The sequence below is a fragment of the Saccostrea cucullata genome, unplaced genomic scaffold (assembly GCF_032062105.1).
Source record: "Saccostrea cucullata isolate Sc308-1 unplaced genomic scaffold, CSIRO_AGI_Scuc_v1 ctg7595, whole genome shotgun sequence".
Taxonomy (NCBI): Eukaryota; Metazoa; Mollusca; class Bivalvia; order Ostreida; family Ostreidae; genus Saccostrea; species Saccostrea cuccullata.
The window spans coordinates 1-24,922 of record NW_026927541.1 but is presented as its reverse complement, the minus strand read 5'-3'; the positions used below and the strand labels follow the sequence as shown (position 1 = coordinate 24,922).

At 33.6% G+C, this 24,922-nt stretch overlaps 3 protein-coding genes across 3 annotated transcripts; 2 read left to right on the top strand and 1 right to left on the bottom strand.

Moving 5' to 3' along the window:
- The first annotated feature begins 2,320 nt into the window (after nt 1-2,320).
- Nucleotides 2,321-9,522, top strand: LOC134274748 (transmembrane protein 26-like). Its single transcript, XM_062756983.1, has 3 exons — nt 2,321-2,588; nt 8,497-8,644; nt 8,731-9,522. Exons 1-3 carry the CDS (start codon nt 2,398-2,400, stop codon nt 9,520-9,522), a joined length of 1,131 nt encoding a protein of 376 aa, XP_062612967.1. The 5' UTR covers nt 2,321-2,397.
- Nucleotides 9,523-17,768: 8,246 nt separating this feature from the next.
- Nucleotides 17,769-21,983, top strand: LOC134274747 (uncharacterized). Its single transcript, XM_062756982.1, has 6 exons — nt 17,769-17,954; nt 18,724-18,917; nt 19,044-19,153; nt 20,874-21,010; nt 21,215-21,399; nt 21,721-21,983. Exons 2-6 carry the CDS (start codon nt 18,747-18,749, stop codon nt 21,805-21,807), a joined length of 690 nt encoding a protein of 229 aa, XP_062612966.1. The 5' UTR covers nt 17,769-17,954; nt 18,724-18,746; the 3' UTR covers nt 21,808-21,983.
- Nucleotides 21,984-22,032: 49 nt separating this feature from the next.
- On the bottom strand, nt 22,033-24,116 carry LOC134274749 (NAD-dependent protein deacetylase Sirt6-like; the record flags this gene model as incomplete). Its single annotated transcript, XM_062756984.1, has 5 exons — nt 22,033-22,473; nt 22,655-22,848; nt 23,039-23,364; nt 23,578-23,664; nt 23,883-24,116. Coding segments are annotated over 5 exons (1,037 nt in total), but the record flags the coding sequence as incomplete, so codon positions are not given.
- Between the last annotated feature and the right edge of the window lie 806 nt (nt 24,117-24,922).

Sequence of the window (24,922 nt, the reverse complement as noted above, 5' to 3'; positions counted from 1 at the left end):
GTTTTTGATTTCAATGAACGGTGTTGCCATGGTTGCTAAAAATAGAATTTTCTGTAAAATTCCTTGCTACTCCTCCTACAGTTTTAATATGATTTCAATATAACTTGGCACACAAGAAGACTATATAAGGATACATAAAATGTGCATCGGTTTTTAATTACGATGAACGGTGTTGCCATGGTTACTAAAAATAGCATTTTCTATTAAAACGCTACTCCTTCTTCAGATTTGATCTGATATAAAATAGTGCATCGGTTTTTGATTTCAATGAACGGTGTTGCCATGGTTACTAGAAATAGAATTTTCTGGGAAATTTGTTTAAAATGCTACTCCTCCTACAGTTTTAGTCTGATTTCAATATTACTTTGCATACAAGTACACTACACTGAGATACATAAAATAGTGCATCGGTTTTTGATTTCGATAAACGGTGTTGCCATGGTTACTAAAAATAGAAATGTCTGTGAAATTCCTTTAAAACGCTACTCCTTTTACAGTTTTGGTCTGATGCCAATGGTTTCTTTTCTCATCCTTTTTGATAAGTACAAACCAGTAGAGCTACAGTCTCGACAGAGACTTCTCGTTTTTATATGGATTTAATGGAAGCATCCTCAGGTGGTTTAGATTCAGGTTTGTTCATATTATGGCCCACGGGGTTGGGATGTGGCCACAATGAGGGATCAAAGTTTTGCATAAGAAATACGAATATATACATAAAAAATCCTCTCCAGAACAGAAAAAGTTTTGTTTAGTCAAATTGACATGTAAGCATCTGCAAGTAGTGAAAATTTTAATTCATACATATAAGGTTGGGGGGATGTTAGCGAGGGGTCACAATGGAAGATTAAGTAATGTGTTGGAAAATCTTTCAAGTGTGGCAAAATTATACATGTATGCTTTAATGATATAGTGACATTCTCAAGTAATATAAAATTCATATACCCCTCCCCCAACAAGTGAACTTATCAATACTGAGCTGATTTGTTTTTTAACTATCCCATGTGCTCAGGTGAGCGATGTGGCCCATCTTGATAATTTTACCGGAATGTATATTAGGCAGATCGATAGGTCAGGAGCCAAGGAGGCCCAATATGCATTCAAATCTCGTGCGCATCTGTCTCTATATCTGACGCTAAGGCGGCCAAATATGCTTGTAAATCTCGTGCGACTGCCTTTGTGTTTGACGTCAGTGAGTGAAGACTATTGAAATTGGCCTGTGAGTCCTCGTGTAATTTAAATCTATGTATACATGTTTAAAATCTAAATCTACAATTTTATTTCACAATTAAAATAAAATATAAGGAATCAGTCTAGTCAGTATAGCATACCAGGGACATCAACGATAGTGGGAAACACGGGATAATTTATAATTATCCCATGTTTCCCATTATCGTTGATGCTCTGGAATACATTACTAACTAGTCAGTGAGTCCTTTATAACATATTAATTACAAGAAATTAATAATTATGCTTTCAAATAATACAAAGGCACTATTTATATGCATTATAAAGGTAAAGGGCAGAAGAACGATCGATGTCATCTCTATCTTCTTTCTTTCTTTTTTTTTAATCATTAAACTGAGTGACCGCTAAATAACTTTTGTAGGCAATCGGGTGAATAAACCAAGATAAATTAAGAATTTATTACTTATTCATGTGTTTCATATGCATAACTTTAAAATATAGACTATACAAGTCATGAGTTTAACTGTTACACATAATTATAAGCTAATCAAATATTAAAATTTAATAGAAATAGTGTAAGGATACATTCTGTTAATTATATCTTTATACAACATTATTATAATGAGCATTTCTTTGTTTTAAACCGATCGTCGCCTTCCCAATGGAACCTGCTGTTTGTTTACTTACTCACGTTAAGTGCAGGCAGATTAGAAAATCTATGCTGGTTTTGTGATAATTAGATTTAAGTGTATTTTCGATCCGTTTAATTAGAAATTCTAGATGCCAATAATTAATTCCTCCACAGGCAAAATGAATGTTGACATGGTGTTTTATGTGATGTATTTACCATACAAAAATCGACAGTCTTTCCAAATCTTTTTTAACTGAAGAGCGTCATCAGGGGTTCTCTTGCCCGCGTCACACGAACACACATTAAATATTAACCGAACCACCTTAAACTCATTAACTACTTGCGACCTCTATTATTTTTTCCTCCCAGTTGTTTCTGTGAACGATAAATGATGGATAGAAAACTGAAATTATCTCGTTAACTGCACTTGAACAAATATTAGTTGTGATTAGCAAATACAATGGGTGCATTTTAGACGTGAAAGAATGCAGTTCATCAATTTTGGGATAGTATTATCCAGTTCCCTTTGAATGAAATAGACATCGGTATATTTCACTAGAGTCGTTTGGACTTATTTTACTATGTTATTTATAAATATTGTAAAAGCGTTCTTAGTGCGGGTCGTGTTGCTAGTGCACAGTATTTTGGCTGTTTGGAGAGCAGTAAGTATTTCAAACAATACATGGTTGTGGTTGCTTGCAGTTGCGGATGTTGCATTCATCATTGAAGCATTGATAACCATCATAAAGAGAAAGGGAATGGAATATAAGTGGTAAGTAATTGATATACAAATATTTTATTTAGCACCAAATATACGTACATTGATATTGACGATTTTAGTCCATAAAACCTGAAACAGCGAAACACAAAAAGATATGCATACTTATCTATAATATTTTATCAATTGCTCTTAATACAACCATAAACTTTAAATTTTGTTTAGAATGGAAAACACGATAATGGTTAACATAACATGGATGGGCCTATGATAACTTCCTATTGCATTTAATTAATACTCTAATTGTGGATTTAATTACTGTAAATCTCTTCCTATTGTCGTGAAAAAAAGAAGAAATTTTGTTTGGTCATTCAATAAGCCGTGTAGGCGTACGGCGACTTTGGTCATTTGAAGATAAAGCCTTAACCCTCTTAAAAACAAATAGTAGCTTCCTCGCTAGCTGTTTAAGGTGCATTAAAATAATAAGAGGCCCATGGGCCACATCGCTCATCTGAGCATATTGGCTATAAAAAGGCACAAATCAGTTAAGTATGGAAAAGTAGGACTTGAATTTTAAACTGTCTGAGAATAATATCTATAACAATGGCTTTACTGTTTTAGAACAGAGTTTTCCCCCTATATACATGTATTCCTTTGTAAAAACATTTAGCCTCGTGGTGGCCCCTTCTTATCCCTGGAATCATGATGTGAACAAATGTGAATCGACGCAACTTAATGATGCTTCCATATCAATATAACTAATTTATGGCCTTTCCATTCTTTAGAAGAGGATTTTTCCTATAGATTCCTATAAAAACAAGATGTGTTTGTGAAACACTGATGCCCCCGTATGGCAACATAACAAAGAATAAACTTCTCTTAAATGAAAATTTAATATATTGGTGCTAAAAGTAGGGTATTCTCACTGGAAATACAATTGTGAAATATGAAAGAAGGCCAACGTTAAAGTTTTTTCATAAGTATGGAAATCTTCAAGGTCAAAGTCATTGGTATCCAATAAAATATGTAAATATGGAAGCCCTAACCCAGATCTGCCTACCCTTCCGCTTTTTGCGTAATTCTTCCGCTTTTTACCACAAAATTACGCTATTACGCCACTTAAATTAATTTTACGGTTTTGATATTTTGGTTAAAATTCCATTATGAACGTCTAAATTTAGAGAAATGAAATGAGAAGTTCTTATAAAAGTAATTCAAAGAGGACTTGTTCGATAATGTACATACTATAACTAGAAGTTACATGTAAACTGGTATGGCGAAGATTCGGAAGACGAGAAGGCACTACTTACGTTAACTATTAAACGATATTGAAAAACGTTTTATGCCCAATTAAGTTTATTTTAACATTGCTTAGCACAAGATAGAGAAATGTGAGTGTAAAAAAGATAAAACACAATGTTATAATGTAGGATCTGTTTTAACATTCAAACGCAAGCCTTCAATTCAGTGATTTGATACAAATTGATCGAATGCTCCATGAAAGGTGTTTGGTTGAATTGAGTTTGATATAGGATACTGGAATTTTACACTTTTTTGCCAACAGATGATTCGGAAAATTAAGAAAGGTTTATACCAGCTTTGTTTAGTAATGTACAATTTCAATTGTTTTAAAAAAAAAAGTATTATAGTAAAAAAAAATAGGACATGATTGATTATACTTTTACATCTGAAATTCCACCAAAAATGTACTGAAATTACACCCTTGCAATGAAAAGGGTAGGCAGGTCTGCTAGCCGTAACCGTTCAGAAGTTATGGCCAAGTTTTAAAAAATTTTTAAAGTAGGTCAAACTCCAAGGTCAAAGGTCTTGTCACAAGGATATATGTAAAGTATGAAAGCACTAGCCCTAATCCTTTAAAATTAATGGTCATGGTTTGCTTTGTAAAAGTAGGTCAAACTCCGAGGTCAAAGTTCTTGGTATCCAATGAAGGGTCTTCTCACAATGATTACATAAGTGAAGTATGAGATCACTAGCCCTAAGCGTTCAAAAGTTATGGCAAAGGTTCAACTTTTTTCATAAGTACAAAAATCTCCGAGGTTAAGGCCAAAAGGTGAAGGTAACTGGTATCCAATGAAAAGTCTTGCCACATTAAATACATATATAAAGTATGAAAGCCCTAGCCCTTACCGTTCAGAAGTTATGGCCAAGGTTAAAATTTTTTGAAAGTAGGACAAACTCCAAGGTCAAAGGTCTTGCTATCAAATGAAAGGTCTTGTCACAAGGAATAAATATATGAAGTATCAAAGCACTAGCCCTAACCCTTTACAAGGTATGGTCAAGGTTTGCTTTTTAAAAGTCAGTGAAGGGTCTTTTCATAAGAATTATATATATTAATAAGTTTGAAAGCCCTATCCTTTACCGTTTAAAAGTTATGGGCAAGGTTACAGTTTTTTTTCAATCCAATGAAAGGTCTTTCAACAAAGAATATATATGTGAAGTATAAATGTCCTAGTATCTACTGTTCAAAAGATATGGCCAAAGTAAATTTGGAATTTTTGTGTAAAAGTGGGGCAAACTCCAAGGTCAAAATGTCAAATTTGGTGGTACCCTAAGAAAGGTCTTGTCACAAGGAATACACATGTGAAACTTGAAATTCATAGCTCCCCCAAATCAAAAGTTAAGGGCAAGGTTAAAGTTTTTGCGGACAAACAGACAGGCAGACAGACGGACGGACACGAGAAAAACTATATTCCCCCGAAACCTCGTCTACGGGGGCATAAAAATTATTATAGAATTTGTGTGCTCGTGGTAAATTCTGATTTCGGCAATTAATAGTTCGGTTCACAAGTATCGAATAATCAACTCCGGTTTGAGACGGCGAAATTTCCCGTTTTCGTAATGGTGCCGCATCTGACGTTTTCCTGGCATTTAGAATAAAACAAATTATCAAAATCGTATAAAAGAGAAAACGTCAGATTTCTTTGACTAATGGCAGTATTGTACACCTACGTGCATTTTTTGAACTAAGATCAGTCTAAACTAAGAGAGGTATTTGAAAAGTTCTGAGACCGAGTTGATATTAACCGTTTTAAGGATCTTAATGAGTTTCATATTTTTTCAAAGCGAAGGATATGGCATCACTTTGCTTTGTTCAAATGGCCTGCATCTAATTTAGTGTATGCAGAACCAATTTCAATCAATTTCCGCATACAACATTGGTAAATGGAAAAAAATTATGAAACTCATGGTGCCATCCCCATAGCTCCTGAGGGTTGGGAAACCATAAAAATGAATGCACTTTATGAGGAGAGTAGCGTATCAGAAACCCTTGGCTAGCGAAGATAACACAATCCATGGTGTTTGATTTATTTAGCCTTTCTTAAACAGTTTTAATAGATGTAATAAAAACATAAAGTCCGCCGAGAACCTGTTTTATACGCAATAACTCTCCTCATGCCCCTGTGCTAAAAATAGCGACATGTAATACTATAAAATATTAATAAAACAAACGGGTCGGGGCACTTTGAGAGGGGTGAGAGAGGTCCTAGGGAGTTTTTGTATAAATTTACATTGCATAAGCTCAAAATCTTCTTGAAATATCGCCCGGAAATGATAGTGTTATACACAGACAGAATGTATAAATTTACGACCTTGAACTTTGACCTTTCACCTCAAAATCAATAGGGTTCTTCTTTAGTCCACAGGGAGTTGCTATGCTAAATTTCATTGCAAAAGCTCAAAGAGTTCTCGAGATATCATGTGGAAACGAAAGCGTTACAGACAGACAGAAAGACGGACGGACGGACAAACCCAAATTAATATCCCCCACTTTTCAAGCGGGGGACATTAAAACAACAGCAACTTTTACCATACATTTCTTCTGCATGTATTTACATGTATTTCATAATTTCAAATTAGTTTTTGAAACAAAATTTATTTTTAGCAAAGTGTTATGGCATCCCAATCCTCAGTATTTTTCTTTATTCTTAGCATATTCTCTCACTTTTAATTTAGTATAGAATTATTTATTTATTGTTGTTGTATAAGGTTTTAATCTCTCATGTTACAAGTATCTATATCCAATCAGATAGGAGTTATGTTTTTTAGCTTGAAATTTAACCGGTTGTTTTTTTTACCGGTATTCGAATTTTTTTTTTTTACCTGTCTACCTATCCCCCCTTTTTTCGACTCATTTGATAATCGACATGTCATGTGGTCTGGCAATCGGGGTACATCAGTATGATAACCATGGATTGAATTAAAATGACTTAACATTTTAAATTATGGTATAAATTTTACAGCAAAAAGTAGCGTTTATAAAGAAGGGTAATACTCGCTCTCTCTGAAAAAAAAAATACATTTGCATGGAATAACGTTTTATATAAAGACTTCTTATCGTGAATCAAATTTAAGCATGTATGTGTAAATTGCTCAGAAAACAAATATGCAGCATCTTTAATTTATTCAGACGAGTCATAGATATTATTTTTATCGCTGTCATATCTAATGTTGCATATATCAACATCAAGTTACATACTTAATTAAATAGAATTATGAATCAGTGATTGATTGATTATATACTGTTTAACGTCCCTCTCCAGAATATTTCACTGATATGGAGACGTCACCATTGCCGGTGAAGGGCTGCAAATTTAGGCCTATGCTCGGCACTCAGGGCCTTTGGGCAGGGAGGGATCTTTAGCGTGCCACACGTGCTGTGACACGGGGCCTCGGTTTATACGGTCTCATCCGAAGGACCGCCCCATTTAGTCGCCTTTTACGACAAGCAAGGGGTACTGAGGACCTATTCTAACCCGGATCCCCACGGGGCTGAATCAGTGAATTTACGTACTAAATAGTTATAATTTTATAATAACATTATAAAGAAATGTACGTATCAAATACAAATAGAATTTTCATAACACTTTGAAATCCAGTTTTACTTCTTGTGTACGAAACGTAGTCGACAACATTTACTTCCGTGTTTACAATACCGCGACTTTGACGTCGTTTTATGAGACAGAGTATTGTGACGTCAAAAGATAAGTACCTTTTCTCATGACGGCAGTCATATATATCTGTCAAGATTTGCAAAAATATTGCGTAACTGTGAGGTTATAGCCATACACGGTGGGGGGGGGGGGGATCGTCGCAAACCACGGCCAAAATGTACGATCCTCTCCCATTCTGGCCGTGGTTGAACGAGGAGAGAATTCTTCGTAGCTCATTAAAATTTTGACCAATGCGAGTAAAGCATAGTCGGAAGATGAACTTTATCGCGACCTTTCAATATCCAATCGCAGTAAAGGAAATATTTCTTGTATACTGTTGACGTCAGTTGTTGATTTCAATTGCGATGGAAACAAAACTTGCCACTGACTGAATATGACGTCACAATAAAGAGGCGTAAATATTCAAGATTACGACATTTTTTGTGATCAAGCAGCCACGGGTAGGAGAGAGTTATATGCGGACTCCGGACCGTGGCTTGAGACGATGGGGAGGGGGGGGGGGGATTCTGGGTTTATGACAGTCTTGACGAATAGCCCTTCAACTACCCTAGCAAAACAATTACTATGCAGTGTAATAGTAAAGGTGTAATAGTAAACTCAAGTTGTCTATTTTATACTACAGTTAAAAATGGTAAAGTCATAGTGTCACTAAATTGAATTTAAGTTAACATTTTCGAGCATAGGCCTAAATTTGCAGCCCTTCACCGGCAATGGTGACGTCTCCATATCAGTGAAATATTCTTGAGTGGGACGTTAAACAGTATACAATTAATCAATCACTCTAGTGCCATACCGATCACTTTATTTTCATAAAAGATTCAGTATCACTAAAATAAATGAATTAATATCTAGTTGTATGGATGAATCAAAATTTAACATTTTAAGTTTCCTGGATATACATAAACGTTCAAGTTGACAACTTCTTTTGGAACCAGCCAAGTATCTCACGATTTCAGGTTTGTGTTTGATTTTTTTTTTTTTTGTTAAAGGTTTTGTCCGTGTTTCTTTTTCTACCTCGGAGGAACTCTTCCTTCTATCTGGCTTCTGGAGTTGGACAGACGAGAGCGTTATGTGGCTGTCAAGCAAGGAGTGAACAACGCTACGGCAACGGAATCATTAGCCGAAATCTATCCTGGTGTACGATAATTTGACAGGTCTGATCTTATTAAATTGCACATTAGTTTACATAGCAAATGAATCCATAATTTGTATATACATTTTAGGTTTCCATTCCCATTTCGTTACCTGCAGACACTTGGGTTTTGTTGATAGAGCAATTTCTACTTTATTTTATGATCGTTGGAAGATGGCTTTTACCGCGAGGAACAATTTCGAGAAATGAACTTTCCCAGCTCTTGTTTGTCTTCATTGGAATAGCCTCGGATATCACAGAGTTCTTCACCTTATTTGATGAAGATGTTGTTCGTAAAAACCTCGAACTGACCTACGCCATATTGATTATCTGGACCATCAGCCTGGTGCAGTTTTGTTTCGTGTTAACTGCGACCAAGAATTCTAATAAACCCCGCGTTGCGCTTCACGATACCGATGAGGAAACTGGCCCAGGCACTCCAAAACGAAGACGAAAGGGAGGCTGTGAGAAATGTGTTTCGAGTGAAGTCTGGAGCACCATGGTAACAATGTGTATGCAAGATGGTCCATTCTTGACGATCAGATTATTTGTTATAATCACATACCATCTTGTCAATTATGCTATTATTTTCTTTACTGCTAAGAACGCTCTGGTAATGCTGTTGCTACTATATCGTTTGATAGTTATTTGTGGTCAGAAAAACCCTGAAAGCGATCGGGCAATTTCAGAAATTGGAATTTATATCCCAGATCCAGTCAATGTTTCTAACTGTTCTATGACTTCATCTCCCGCACCCAACAATATACAAGATGTTAGCGTTCCACAACAAGAAAAAATAAATGTACGTCATGTTGGAAAGGACTGTGACTATAATGGATCTAAAAATCACTCCAGAAGAAATGTCAACACGAGCAAAATGTAGGTTTAGTTGTATTTGGCGCGCCCGTTCAACACTTGGCCCTCCTTGTTTCCCTTTGAAAAAAAACGGGCACCATGGTATTTCATTATAATTTTCTTAAGAGGAGCTGTAAGGAAACATTGTACATATTTGAAACCGCAAAAACTTAAGTTCTTTCAACTATCGAATTGCTTCAACCAACAAATAATAACGTTGAAAACTTCGTTGCATTTATATCTCATTCCATATATATGAATAATTTTCATTAATGCTCGAGATCCCGGATTAAGGCTCCGAGATGATTTTGAAGTCGCGTGTTCGAATCCTACTGTGGGACGTGGAGACCAGGCCTGGGGGGCCATAAAACTTGGACGAGCTCACTTTTGATCTCGGCCTCACTTTTCTACTATTAATTCCTTTGGAAAAAGTGAGAATGAGATCAAAAGTGAGCTCGTCTAGGATTTATGGCCCTAGGCCAGTACCTCGAATAAGACCTTTTAAATTGAGGTCCATTGTTGAAGTAGATGCTGGCACAAAATATATTATTCACTTCTCAATGGCCTTGAATGTTACAAATAGGTCCAAATTTGAAGCTCTGCCGGAAAGTGGTGCATTGTGTCTCATGATATGAGTGAAATGTGAAGGACGTTAAACAAAAATAAACATTTTTAGTATTTTGTGATTGCTTATTTATCATTCTTTAAAATTTTTTAGACGCCGGTAAGAGAGTTACGAATTTATTCCTGTACTCTGAACTTAGGTCTTTGAGCAGCTAAGGATCTTAAGTACTGCAACACGAGACATCGGTTCAAGTGATAAAAACCGGTATCCACGTAACATGCAGTACATTTGAACCCAGGGTACACTCTTCGACTCTTCTCTCCGAATCGAAAGCAAACACTCTAACGATTACGCCCCTCGAAAACTTGTATAATGAAATGAATAAAATTTCAATGTACTTTTTAAAGTTATTTTCTCTAAGACCTGATTTAATGAGAGGACCAGCTTAAGACCACTGAAAGAAAGAATGAAACATTTAAGTGTGGAAAGTTGATAAGAGGAAATTTATTGAATAAAATGTATTTGAAATATACCATGCCAAGAAATCTCGTCCGATTTCGACAGCGATGGAGTCAATAAAAGTGTAATTGATGCAAATCACCCATATTCCCAAAACGCCAGCAAGACAATTTACGGCAGCAGACTTCTGGGGGTGGATCCTAGGTTTTAAGCTTTCTTAGTTAAAGAAAAAATAAACTTCTACCCCAGGAAGTAGTACAAATACCCTAAAAAGTTACTGTCAAATATCTTTATTTACAAAATACGTTTATTTTAAAAAAAAATATTGGACTGAAGAAAATAAGAAAAAAACAATCAAAAGAAATATTCACTTTAAAATGAAAATATACACATAGCCAATCGGGTAACGTCTACCCATTCAGTACTCGTCTCCATCTTGTTCAACCAGGAAATGATGTAAACTTCCGGAAATTTGGTACTCTTTTATTTATATTTCGACGCGGTACTTCCACAACTACCCGATGTCAATTTATTTGTACTGAGAAAAAATATTTTGAAATTGAATTACGTAAAAAAGTTGAAAGGCAGCTTATTTTATTAAAGAATTACTTTACTATAATTAATTTCACCCCCCCCCCACCCGAAAAAGACAATGGGGGGGGGGGGCAAAGGCTTCTAAATAACTAATATTCTACCTATAATTCTAACCCAGTAAATTTTAAGATCCCTCCCTCAAAACTGCAGACATTAATTGCTTCCGCACGTCTCCCAGGGGAAGAATCACAGATTAATGTTAATTCGGCTTTTATTGAGTTTGCTATACGGAGAGAATGCTAAGGTTTTCTTGGCATGAGTTAAAATTATAATTTTCTCCCCTTCCACATTCCTAATTTCCTTCCAATTAAATTTCGTGATCTAAATTACATAACTACAGGGACAAAATACTGAACCATAGATATAAAAGTGGGATGAGATAAGAGCGCCAAATACAACTAGCCAGACTTAGATTTTATGGCATATTTTTATCATTATTGTGGTAAAAATACTTTTCATTCTAAGTAAATGTTGCTGTGTATGCAAAAGAGATAGTAGACTTGTATTTTCATGCCAAAACTTGTAAATGTAACTTTGTAGCAATGAATAAACTTATTTCTGTATTTGTGGTTTTTCTTCATTTATAGTAATATATCCAAAATAAAATATGTGAGTCAGACTTCGCTGTTAGTTATTTCATGACATATTTTGATAAAAATAGTATTAATTGCCATGGTTACTAAAACAAGAGATAAAAAATACAAAATGTAAAATACTTCTGCCCCTCTCCCAAAGTAATTGGAATTTTATAAAGGGGCATGGACACAGTTTTAACTGAATTTTTTAAACCAATTTTAATGCTTACAATTCCTAACTAAGGCAACATCTGATGATCAGCTAAAATTTTAACATCATTTATTGATTAACAAACGAGATATGGAACTTAAAGTTCCTCAAAATGTAAACAGGGCTCGTGCCTTGTTTTTGTTTACATGTAAAAAAAAAATGTCTTATTCATAACAAAATGAAATTCAGCAAATCACTAGAAACTGTCTAATTTTATTTAGAATTAACTTCTTTATTGAAATTATCTGCTTTGAACGAACATATATTATAGTATATTCTGAAGGATGTTTTTAAAACCAAAACTGCCTCTGATATTCCACCATTACAATTTACATCTGAAAATGGTCGTACAGATATTGCTTATTCAAACGAAGAAAAAATAGATGCACTTAATAACTATTTTACATCTGTATCATGTGTTGATGATAGTGGGTTAGAATTACCTGAGGCATATCATGTATGTAACAGTGAAATTAGTAGTGTATGTATTACTGAGCAAGAAATAATTGATATTGTAACTATACTTCCTACAAACAAAGCTATTGGTCATGATAATATTAGTCATAAGATGTTAAAATCAGCAAAGTTCACTATTGCTAAACCTCTTTGTTTATTGTTTAATAGACCTCTAAATGAATGTATTTTTCCTTCTGCATGGAAATTAGCAAATGTACTTCCTCTGTTTAAAAAAGATCCTTCTGTGATGTCTAACTACAGACCAGTGTCATTGTTGAGTTGTGTTGGTAAAATCATGGAAAGAGTTGTGTTTAAATATATTTATAATTATTTTCATGACAATAATCTTTTTTATAAATACCAGGCTGGTTTTTTACCTGGGCATTCAACAGTATACCAGCTGATAGAAACATATGATAACATTGTTAAAGCTATTGATGATGGAAAATTTTGCTGTATGATTTTTTGTGATCTGTCAAAAGCATTTGATCGTGTTTGGCACAAAGGTCTTTTATTTAAGCTTAAGACATATGGGATTACTGGTAGTTTGTATAAATGGCTTGAAAATTATCTGAATTGTCGGTACCAAAGGGTGATGCATCGTAACTTATTGTCAACACCCAAACCCTTATATGCTGGTGTTCCCCAGGGCTCAGTTTTAGGACCACTTTTGTTCTTAATTTATGTTAATGATGTTGCTGATAATATGGTTACTTTTTGTAGATTATTTGCTGATGATAATTCTTTGCAGCATTCGTCTCATAACATGAAAAGAATTGAAAGAGACTTAAACAAAGATTTAAAATATTAATGCTCTGGAACTATGGTCTAAAAAATGGTTATTGAAATTTAATCCCTCTAAAACAAAAGTAATACTGTTTAGCACAAAGAAAAATATAGAATATCCTAAGCTTCTTTTTCAACAATGTGAATTAGACTTCATTACTGAGCACAAACACCTCGGAGTACTATTTTCACACGATGCCAGTTGGTCACCACATATTGATAATATACTGTCTATTGCTTACAAAAAATTGTCTCTTTTGAAAAAATTAAAATTTAAAGTAAATCGAAAAACACTCTCACTCATGTATACATCATTCATAAGACCGCACCTTGAATACGCTTCAGTGGTCTGGGGGTGCTGTCAACAAGGTGATAGTGATAAGTTAGAAAAACTTCAACTTTATGCAGCTAGAATTGTAACAGGGTTAACAACTATAGCTTCCAAAGATTCGCTTTATTTTGAAACGGGATGGGAACCGCTTAGTTGTAGAAGACAAGAAGCTAGATTAAAAACAATGTTCAAACTTCATAATAATTTAGTGCCAGAATACTTAATGGACATCCTTCCAAATATGCGCTGTAACACATCTATTTACTCGACAAGAAATTCTCAAAATTATGATATTCCAAAGTGTCGATTACAAACTTATAAGTCTACGTTTATTCCCACTGTAGTTAACGAATGGAACTCCATTCCACTTGAAACTCGAAATTTACAGTCAATGTCGAAATTCAAATCTAAAATTAGTAATAAAAAATCTAAATCTGCCCCATCTTCTTACTTTGATTGCGGTAACAGAAGACTTAATGTTCTTCAAACCAGACTACGACATAATTGTGTATTAAATAACGACCTTTATAGATGCAATTTAATATCAAGTCCTTTGTGCACGTGCGGTAAAGTTGAGGACACATATCATTATTTTTTCGTATGTCCAAAGTATGCAAACGCCAGGAATGAATTTTTACATAATTTTTTACAATTTGATACAATCCACATACTAGATACACATGTTTTATTATGGGGGGTTGAATCATTAAGTGCTGCAGAGAATGAACATCTCTTCTCTTTAGTTCAAACATTTATTAAGCATTCTGGTAGATTTCCTTGTTAATTACTGTACCAATATTGATATATGAATTTATTTAACTTTTATATATTTATACATATATCTGCAAAATGCATCATTTTGTTTACTTTTGCAAATTCTGAATACTTTATATAGCATGTTTAACTGTGACAATATAAATGTGTAATTTACATGTATAGGGAGAGGCCGTTATAAGTATTCAGTACTTGTGCTCAATCCCTTTGTAATTATATTACAATAAAATAAGTTCAAATCATAGTATATTAATCTATGTTAACAAAACATGACGCGAACTCTGTTTACATAACATAGGTTTGGAGCTCTAACTCTGTCTTGTATCTCGACAACTGAAGTTCAAATTTTTGATGATTATTAGAAAGACCTTACTTAAATATTTGTAAAAACGAAAAATGAATTTGAAAATTTTTATCTGAAACTGTGTATATGCCCCTTTAAGTCCATGGGACATAACTGTCAAAAATGCCTCGATCGTATCCAGAACAGAATTTGACATAAATATTTAAATGATAAATCTCTACACCGCATTTCGTCTCAATATATGCAACCTCTGCAAAGAAAATCAACGGAAACGGCAAATAATTAGAATTTTTCCTAGTCAAAGGGGCATAACTTTGTCCAAAATGATTGGATCAAACACAAAACAGAACTTGTCTTAGATATTCTTACAAGTAACAGCTTTTTAAAAAGCTTGCCTGACTAAATCAATCAATATCTGCATGAAGAGTGATAAACCTTTTGTGCAATACTTTTGTTTTTGAGAACCTTGTGTAAATGAACTTTCAGAAGAATCATCTCTACACTGCATACTTAAGAATTGGTATTCTGTGGGGATTTTCTGCACGTGGAGTGATCTGCCCTTCGATCTAAATTGATTTCAAACTTCTTCGTAACACCTATTAAAAAATCTGGTACCAAATCATGAATTGTCAACATTCTAAAAGATGAATATAATGAAATACACATTTTGTTGGAGTGTATTTTCTCCACTGAAGTAAACAGTAGTAATGTGTGTTTATTAATTTTTTTTCTTAAAAGGAGGGGGGGGGGGGGGGTTCCCAATATCATATATCTGAAATACGTAAATTCACTACATGTACTAAGACCTGTGTGGAAAGAAAAATCCAAGATATTGCACTTTTTTCTTATTATTGTGTGCATCTGAACAAAGACATATAATAGATCATGCATCTGGAGACCTACTCCTACAAGTAAGAGCTTCGGTTAACGTCCCTACGCTCCTTATATACCTCGGACTCTTACATCCGAAGGCCATTTTCTAACGAGCTCGTTCCGCCTGAGATTTTGGGCGGAACGTATTATGCGTGAAATAAACTGTTAACAAGTAATTTTCAGGTACCTACGTGTTAGCATGGGGTATGAAAGTCGCAAGAAATAATAAAATCCATTTTATTCATTGTGCATTATTGTTAATTAATGGAAATTGTCAATATTCCAATTTGTCACCAGAAGTACTTTCGATTTGACTTCATATTAATTTTGCGGATTGCTTGTCAGAAAACGAAATTTTCGTTGCATTACACTAGTTTCGTTTCGTCAGATTTTCTGTATTCCATTTCCGAATTTTGAACAGACAACTCGTTTCAATTTCTGCTTCGATTTGAAAAATAATGGATTTATTGCTAATACGAGAGGTTAACAGTGTTTTATGCGTAAGTTTTATCGTAAATATTGAGTATTTTATTATTTCGTACCATTCGTAAATATACAAAGACTTATTTCTTAATAAAACAATTTTTTCCACTTGGGGTTTCAGCGGCGAGAATTTTTACAATGGATGCTAGAGGTTACGCGGCGCCAAGTCAAAAGTATCTCGCCGTGAACCTCTAGCATGCTGGAGTACTGGAGACCTTGACTTTGTTGAAATGCGTTGTTTATTATCATTGGACTAGTCCATTTATGGAATAAACCAACCGCGGGATCGGGAAAGAAATTTGAAAACTCGTTTCTTTAGTGTTGCATGTCCGTATACTGATATATTATACGATATGTTGTTTAAAAGATTGAGCTAAAACAATTACTTGTTGACAGAATCTGAGACATTAGAAGGAGGTTAAAAGGATAAACTCTAATTCCATGGAAGTGGGAACACCCATTCATACAACAGAACAAGCCAAGGAAAAGGCGCGAAAAAAGGATACACGGACATGTTGAAGCGGTGAATCACATGGAATAATCTGTTCCATGCTAAAGAGTAAGGGAAGTAAACACTGCAGTATTTTGCATCAGTAATATCATTCTTTTTTTGAAAACTGTTTCTTTTAAAATACAGATAAAGATTCTAATTAAAATCAGCTTGCATAAAATATAGCTCTCCAGGTATGACCTATTAGTTTCGGATTATGAAAATATCTATCCTTATACAGCCCGACGCCGTGACGTCAGGCAATGATAGATATGTATACCGAATTTCATTTCAGTGTGTGCAACCTCTGCAAAGAAAATGAACGGATACTGCTAATAACTGGAATTTTTGCACATGCAAGTCCAAGGGCATAACTCTGTCTAAAATAGTCCGATCTTACCCAAAACAAGACTTAAACTGGATAACCAAATTTCATTTCATTTCAATATGTGCAACTTCTGCAAAGAAAATAAACGAAAACTGATGGTAGACGGACATACCGAAAGACAGGGTAGGGAGGCCTAATAAAAAAATCTTGCTCCAATAGTTTTGGTCTGTTTTCAATAATAACGTGGCACAGGTAGACAACACTTAAGTACACAATTCTTTAATTTCATTTTTGATTTAGGTGAATAATGCCACTGTCTGAGTAAGTTAAAGTCCTCTTTCTCCTGGTCAGAACATAAGGCCGTCAGTGATTCCCATGATGGTCTATCTTGTGTGCACCTCTAGACCTGCCCAAGACCAGATTTTCTCCATCCGTGTCCGTAATGTTGTCATGGTAACTAAAACAAATTCTATGAAATACTTCAAAAAGCCACTCCTCTAATATTTTGGGTCTGATTTAAATTTTTAATGACTTGGCAACCAAGTACAATACAATATGAGATACATAAATCTTTTTTAATTTAGTGTAATGGTTTCTGTAAAAGAAATGAACCTGTCAGTATCATGTACTAAAATTTGAATTTGTTGTCATGTCAGCATTTGCACGTTAACTTTTGTGGTTGATATACAAAAGATACAAAGACATATTCTAAAATTTGAATTTGTTGTCATGTTCTAAATAATTTTTGTGTTAACTCCCACCCGGTAAATTCAAAATTTAGAACAAATGTTTTTCAATCAATAAATAAACATTAATAATTCATTAGTTCTTAACTTTTCAACCAATTTTTATGGTCAAATATCTTAAAAAGTTTGAAATCAAAAATGTAAATGTAATATTTTTATGCATTTACCAAAAAAAAAACGTTAATAATAGCATTGTCAATAGTCTGATAGAAGAAGTTGGTGTTGAAACAGGGAAAGCGGATTTTTACAAACATTGTAAACATGCGTGATAAGATGTAAACAGCTTCAGTTAAAATCTGGGACAATCAAGGGGGCTTTAACTCTTGATATACTCATGGGTGGGTGATTTAAATCCGGACACCGTGATTTAGCAGAAGAACCGATAAGGACAAAGTGCTTGGCGGTGTAAAAATCAGGCACATCGGAAGAATACTCATATCCAGTATTGGTCTGAAGGAATCATAAAGTTTTAAAAATTCTAACAGGTAAAATGCTTATGCTTCTTTCATCGGTGTCTATTAACATGCACGATATTTTGTCGCTGTTCAGGAATTTATCAGAGCATAACTTATAGGTTTATACATGTACATTGTCTGGAATGCTTCCCAAAAAAACTTTAAATACGTTTCAGAGTAGTGCATACACGTGACGAATGTTACGAGGTCGGTAAACCTTTTTAAGAATCATTTCTTAGACTGGAATTTGTTTTTATTCAAAAGAACGGTACTAAAAAAAATACAAAAAAATGCTGTCTATAGTATCACTAAATTATATTCCTAATGCTATAAATAAAATCTAGTAATAGTAAACCTTTTTAAGAATCATTTCTTAGACTGGACTTTGTTTGCACATTATCTTAAGGGTAAATAGAACAACAAGACAGTATTTAACTCAAGGACAGCTAAAAAACAAATCATGGAAATAGCAACTAGCTATGTAATGTTAATTTAAGTAAATAAAGTATAAGAATGTTGTAGATACTTTTTTTCATTGACAGTTTTTTAAATATATTTTAAAGGACTATAACGTTATTAAAGGTACGTACATGGATTTATAAGGGAGATTGCAGAAAAAAGATAGAATTTTGATCAACGGAGATAATTTACAATTTCTTTTTAGTGCAGAAAATCGATATTTTCATTACCAATCATAATAATCAACATAGGTCCTAATATATTTCCGAAGTTTTGTTTATACTATCAGTCCTTTAATTATGAACAAAAAATACAATTACAGTAACATGTTAATTTACAGAGTACGATTGACTATCAGTAATTATGGCAGCAAAGATTCGAGTTCTAACAGTAGTTACTAATCATGCCGATCTCGGAAGCACTGGGAAGAAAACAGGCTGGTACCTTCCGGAAGTTGCGCATCCATATGACGTCTTCGTCAAGGCGGGATTCGAAGTTGATTTCGTCAGTCCACAAGGCGGACAAGCACCCATGGTAAAACTCAATAAAATCTCTTTAAAATTGATTTTCTTCTTAGATGCATTGTTCACATTTGATAATTTTAGGAACAAACATAGTTAAAATAAATAATGAATTTTGAACTCATTTTTCATTCCAAAGGATCCAGGGAGTGCAGAGGCCTTTAAAGACGATCCTGTGTGTCAAGCTTTTCTGAAGTCCGGGGCTGAAAAATTAAAAACGACTATGACACCTTCTCAGGTGGATATAAGGTATACTGAAACGGAAATAAGTGAATGATTTAAATCGCCTTCATTTATTGATATCAACATTTTAATATTGTTAATCTATAATATGCGCAGCAGGCTGGTTCTTTTATCCAATTAAGTAAAAAATGGCCTAGGTAAAACATTTAATGATAATGTTGTATTTAGATAAAATTTATACCCTTTCTTCCAAAATAAATATTTTGGCGGATAAGCTTGCATGCTACTGTTTTCATTCCACAGATAGTCCATAGATCCGTTCCACTATCAAAGACAAATCGTATTTATTTATATAAGAATTTAAATAAAAAGCGTGATATTAATTTACTTTAAAAATTGATTGTTATGGAAATCTAATTTTACTACAATGACCAGTGTATTATGAAGAACTGGCCGTTTAACTTTTGTTTGTCAAGATAACACAATTATATTAAAGATCAAAGCTTCTTACAATGTAAGCTTTCAGCACCGTAGTCATTTTCATTGTGGACCTTTCATACGCTACTTTTTTCTCTTTATACAATTATTTAATCTATGGATACTAGAAAATCCTCCAACAATACAGTGTACATATACATCTAGCAAATGATGTTTATATCTCTTAAAAGAAATAGGAATGCATCTTTCAAGTTTGGATAAAAAAAAACCACATGCCATACTTCTTCTTCGACCCTTTATCGCGTTTTCATACGAATATGAATGTTCATAATTCAATAACAGAGTAGTATTTACTGTAAGGATTTATTTATATGTTCACAATACATTAAATAAACTGTGTCCACATATTAAGAGGATGGAATATTTGCATATCCTTTTAATTCTGACTAAGCTTTTTATTCGTATGGACATCGTCTGACTGAAAAAAAATAACGCTGTTTTTGGCTCCTAATTTTATTAGAGTAACTTTGTAACTTTTAAAAGATTTTTAGAGTAATTATGAGGGCGAATTTTTATATCTGTTTTAACTGTTCTGGAGAATTTATACAAGATTTCTGTAATAGTAATCCAACCTCTTTTCGCCTTAAAAACCATATGGGGTCTTTTTTAAAATACATGTATGTGTAAAACTCGATCTTTCTCTTTCTGTTTGATGCACATTTTGTGTGGCCTGGTGCAATTAGTATAGCATAACGTTGGAAGTGTGCATATAGATAACGAACAGTGATCATTCTAAAAAATATATAAAATTTTGGATTTTTTAATAGTTCAAATATTGCAAGGCAACTACATTTTTTATCAGACATATTTCGAGTATTGGTTGGTATTTTCCCGAACACCACACCACATATACTTTGATAAAATTGTGCTGGTTCAAATCAAATGATGTCATGTTTTCATACTAAGTAAATACAATTTACTGATAGTACATGATCTTCAAATATAACATCAAAAGTCTTAATGCGTCGTTATGTACAGCAAAAGAAACTTTTAAAGAAAATTGTTGAATATTCCCACAAATTAAAGAAAATAGATGAGTAAAGTTTTGAATTCTGTATGTATGATCTAGGTTGTTTTTTTATGCCCCATACATCCTCATTCTCACCAAAATCTTTTATAAATTTGCTTGTAATTTTTTTTTGGCTGATGGACGTCTGTAAAAGTAATACATATTAACTAGTAATAAATATTAATTAGAAAAGTATGCTTATAATTTTATCAGCCCTCGAGTATCTTTTAAAACACTGTTTTTCTCTCAACTTTAGCCGTATTTTTTTTTTTTTTTTAGTAAGTATAAAGTTATTTTTTACGCTGGTGGCCATGGACCAATGTTTGACTTGCCAAACAATATGGAGATCGCTAACTTATGTACCAAAGCTTATGAAGCAGGTGCTATCGTGAGTGCCGTCTGTCATGGAACTGTGGGTACGGAACATTTATAACACTATTAAACTAAAATTTTCATTGTTTTAAAGAAATATTCTCTAAAGATATCTTTGAGATTTCAAATATTGTTTGAAATTTACTATGATATGCAAGCTTAGAGTAAGTTATTTTTTTTAAATATTTTAAATATTTTATTAAAGTAGCTTAATTTAAAGATTTAATATTTGTGAATCATTATTGAAGGTTTAGTGCCGGTGAAATTATCGAATGGAGATAGCATTGTAAAGGGCCAGACTGTTACTTCGTTCACAAATGCGGAAGAAGAATTCATGAAGCTCACAGAGGCGATGCCATTTCTACTCGAAACGAAACTAAGAGAGCTAGGGGCCAATTTTGTGGGTGCTGCAAACTTTCAAGTAAACGTGCAGGTATAATATAATACAAAGTATTTGTTTGTGGTTTAATAGATATTTTTTAAAAAGTAAGAACAAATTAAAGATGTTTGATTATTTTGAATATCCATAGTGCTTAAATTATTTCATGTCTGGAGTAATTAAATGTTGTAATTAACACCAGATTCAATATTTTAATTGTATAATTTAAATTTAGCTTTTGTAGTGAATTCCAACAAAATATCTACAGAAATCCGAAAAGTCGGTCTATTGTAGTCAATTTTACTGAAATAGTTCACGGTGGTCAATGTTCTTTTATACGTGGGTTTGTCAATCGTCGATTCGGTTAATTTTCAGACAAGTGGACGAATTGTTACCGGACAGAACCCACCTTCAGCAAGTCCAATGGCTGAGAAAATAGTCTCTCTTGTGAAAGCAGCTTGAACAGTATAATCCAGTTGTGCCATAAAACTAACAAAATATACATATGTAGCTATTATAATAACATCTAGGTTTGATCCAGACAATCTTGACACTTTTGCCATAATCTACATGTATACTGAGTGAACAAAATATGTCATTAATATTTAATTGTGATATTAAAGATTCAAATGACCGAGTTTGTTTTATACATGTATTTATTGCTTGACAGAAAAAGGTACATGTATTTCGATTGTGGGTAAAAATGTTCATTACTGTTAAAATAATACATAGTTAAAGTATGTAAAACACATATTATTTATTTATTCAAAACTGTATATATCTCAATGACATTTTAAAAAAAAATTGATATTAAATGCGACCTTTAGTGGCACAGTGTACGACACATAAGCTAACAAGATGTAAATTAGAAATTTCTGCATGTCTGAATTGCATCTATATCAAAGAAATCTAATAATCCTTTTTCTTCGTGTCTACAATTTTCGTTTTGTGTCGTATGTCAGCATTCGAACGTCTCTATCTTGCTCCCATTTTGCTAATTCCTCTTTTGGTAGAACATATCGCATAACTTTACGCATTAATTTATCACAATCTCCAAAGACCCTTGATCCCAATGGAACTTCTTTATCATCCAGCTCCGAACAAGTTTTGTCATAATCAGTTGCTTGTCTGTAAATATTTAACATAAGTTTAATAAAAATAATGCAACTCGATAAAATTCTTCAAAACCAGATCAAACTTTAACATAAAACTATTCTTCTTTTCCCAAAAATTCTCCATCTTGTGAAATCATAGTTTGAAAAAAGCCTTTTAATTTACTTTTTGGACATTAAAAGAAAATTTGACATACCTGTTGCAGATGACTAAACGTGTTGGTTCTTCTCCCATTTCCACCAAGTCGTTGGCTGGAGAAACCTGAAGTGTCGTTCCTAGAGCCAGAACAAGATCAGAGCGTTCAGCGTGTTCTTCAGCGCCGCTTAGAACGTCCCCTTCTAGATAATCCCCGAAGTTTATTATGGTGTTCATCAAGTATCCGTTACATTTCTGGAAGAGCAAGTTTCATGAATTTCACTAATAATATTATTGCTTTGTTCCTCTTGTGGTGTTCTGATTCAATCTTACTTTTACTAGAATGAGGGAGTATTAATTGATTGCGAATATTCTTTTATTTTCCATTATAATAAAATATGAAGTCGAAATTGAATTATACAAATGCATTTATACATAGTAGTACCTTATCTTCACAGACACGACCAGTCCGATGATTTATCCGGCAATGTTTGCATTTGTTTACAGGCACATTAGTGGCTTTTCCCCCGCATCTGGAATGTCTTACGTAACGTTTATTGCATTTTTCACATTTCTCGACAAAAGTATTGCCGTGTAGTTCCGATATCTGTCCTTCTTCTAGTCCAGACAGTCGATGCAGTCCATCAACATTTTGACTGATCACATGCTTTAAAAGTCCCATTTCTACTAGTTTTACTAGTGCCTCATGGGTGTAAGTTGGGCGGAGCTTTTGAAAGTCTCTTGTGTGTTTCTTAGATTTTCCTTTGGCTCCTTAATCAGGAAAAAAATCAGAAACTTCAGCTTTGATTTCATAAATTACAGGTAGTAAAATTTAAGCATTAATTTTTTCTAGAATCAGGGGGAAATGCATTACTGGGTATATAGTTGCATATTAATCATTTGGATGGTACATGTATATCGATATATTTTCTTCTCAATTTTGACCTCTAAGATTAATATTAATTGTTGTGTATAATTTTTTACCATGTTGTTTGACTTTGTCTCTTTCTGTCCACTTGCCATGAATTCCTCGGAAATCCCCAATGCCAGCCGCGGTGGAAATGCCAGCCCCTGATTTATATGAATCATGTTAAACCATCAAGTACTTTCCTCCTATGCCAGTGGCCTATTTTACATGTACCGTTTAATAATTAAAGATCTGAACATTAGATACTCATTTAGAAACCCCAATAAAGAAGTAAAATTTTGATTAGATATGCCAGGTGGTTACTTTCAATGCCCGCTAGCTTAAACATTGTACATGTAATTTATAAATGCCCTTCTCTCACCTGTAAACGCTATGCAATATTTGGCGTTTTTAATCAGGTTTGCTATGTGTTCCGCTTCCTGTTTAACTTTTGCGCATGAGTCGTGGATTTCTGCTGTCTTTGCAGCCTCTTTCACCATTTCTTTTTCCTCCTTCGTAAGAGTTGATTCTTTGTCTTTATACATCCCCCGTAAAGCGAACCAACATTCTGCGTGGAACGTTGCAAATCCTTCATCATTCCAATTAACATGGAAACCTAATAATTAAGAATGCATGCTATATTACTGATTGTAAATCTTAGATTCGGCGGTCTTATTTATGTATCCACTTTTTAGTTACTTGTACAATGAAATAATTTAAAACAGAACAGTTCCAAAAGCATTTGTGAAGAATTACTAAAGTTCAATCCCTTTATAAATTTTAATCTCGTTTCGAATAAAAAGAAATAATATATAGCTTTGAGTATAATGATATATTTCTTGACTAATTCTAAGGCTATGGAAAAAGTATCGTTCATCGAGCATTCAGATTTTGTTTTTCTTAAGATAACGGATGCATTATTTTTCTAGAGACATAACAATTTTAGGAAAATTACAAATACTTGTGCTTTTTGTTTATATCCCTACCCCCCAAAAACGTATGTATCAAATAAATAATCAGAGTACAGGACCTGCTGTTAAACAAAAAAATTTGACAATACATATACATGTAGATCACATTATTGAAAACATAGCTACTTTATGCTTGTCATAAGGGATAAGTGGATTCCCCTCAATAATAACATCTAATGACCTTTATTTATTTGCTTGTCAAGGAATTTTCAGAAGTTGATCGTGCCTTTAAATGTAAAGTTATGGTTGTGCCCCCGAACTGAAATTGTTTCCTTTTGAAACCTGATAAAAAAAATAATTGTATTTGTTTACGAAACACTATGCGCGATAATTTCAGTACTTCGCTATCATTTAAAAAAAAATGATAATGTAAAATGAATAATTATATACATTTATATATAAATATATAAATAAATTTGTCTCGCTGATACTCGATGGTATACATGTAGTA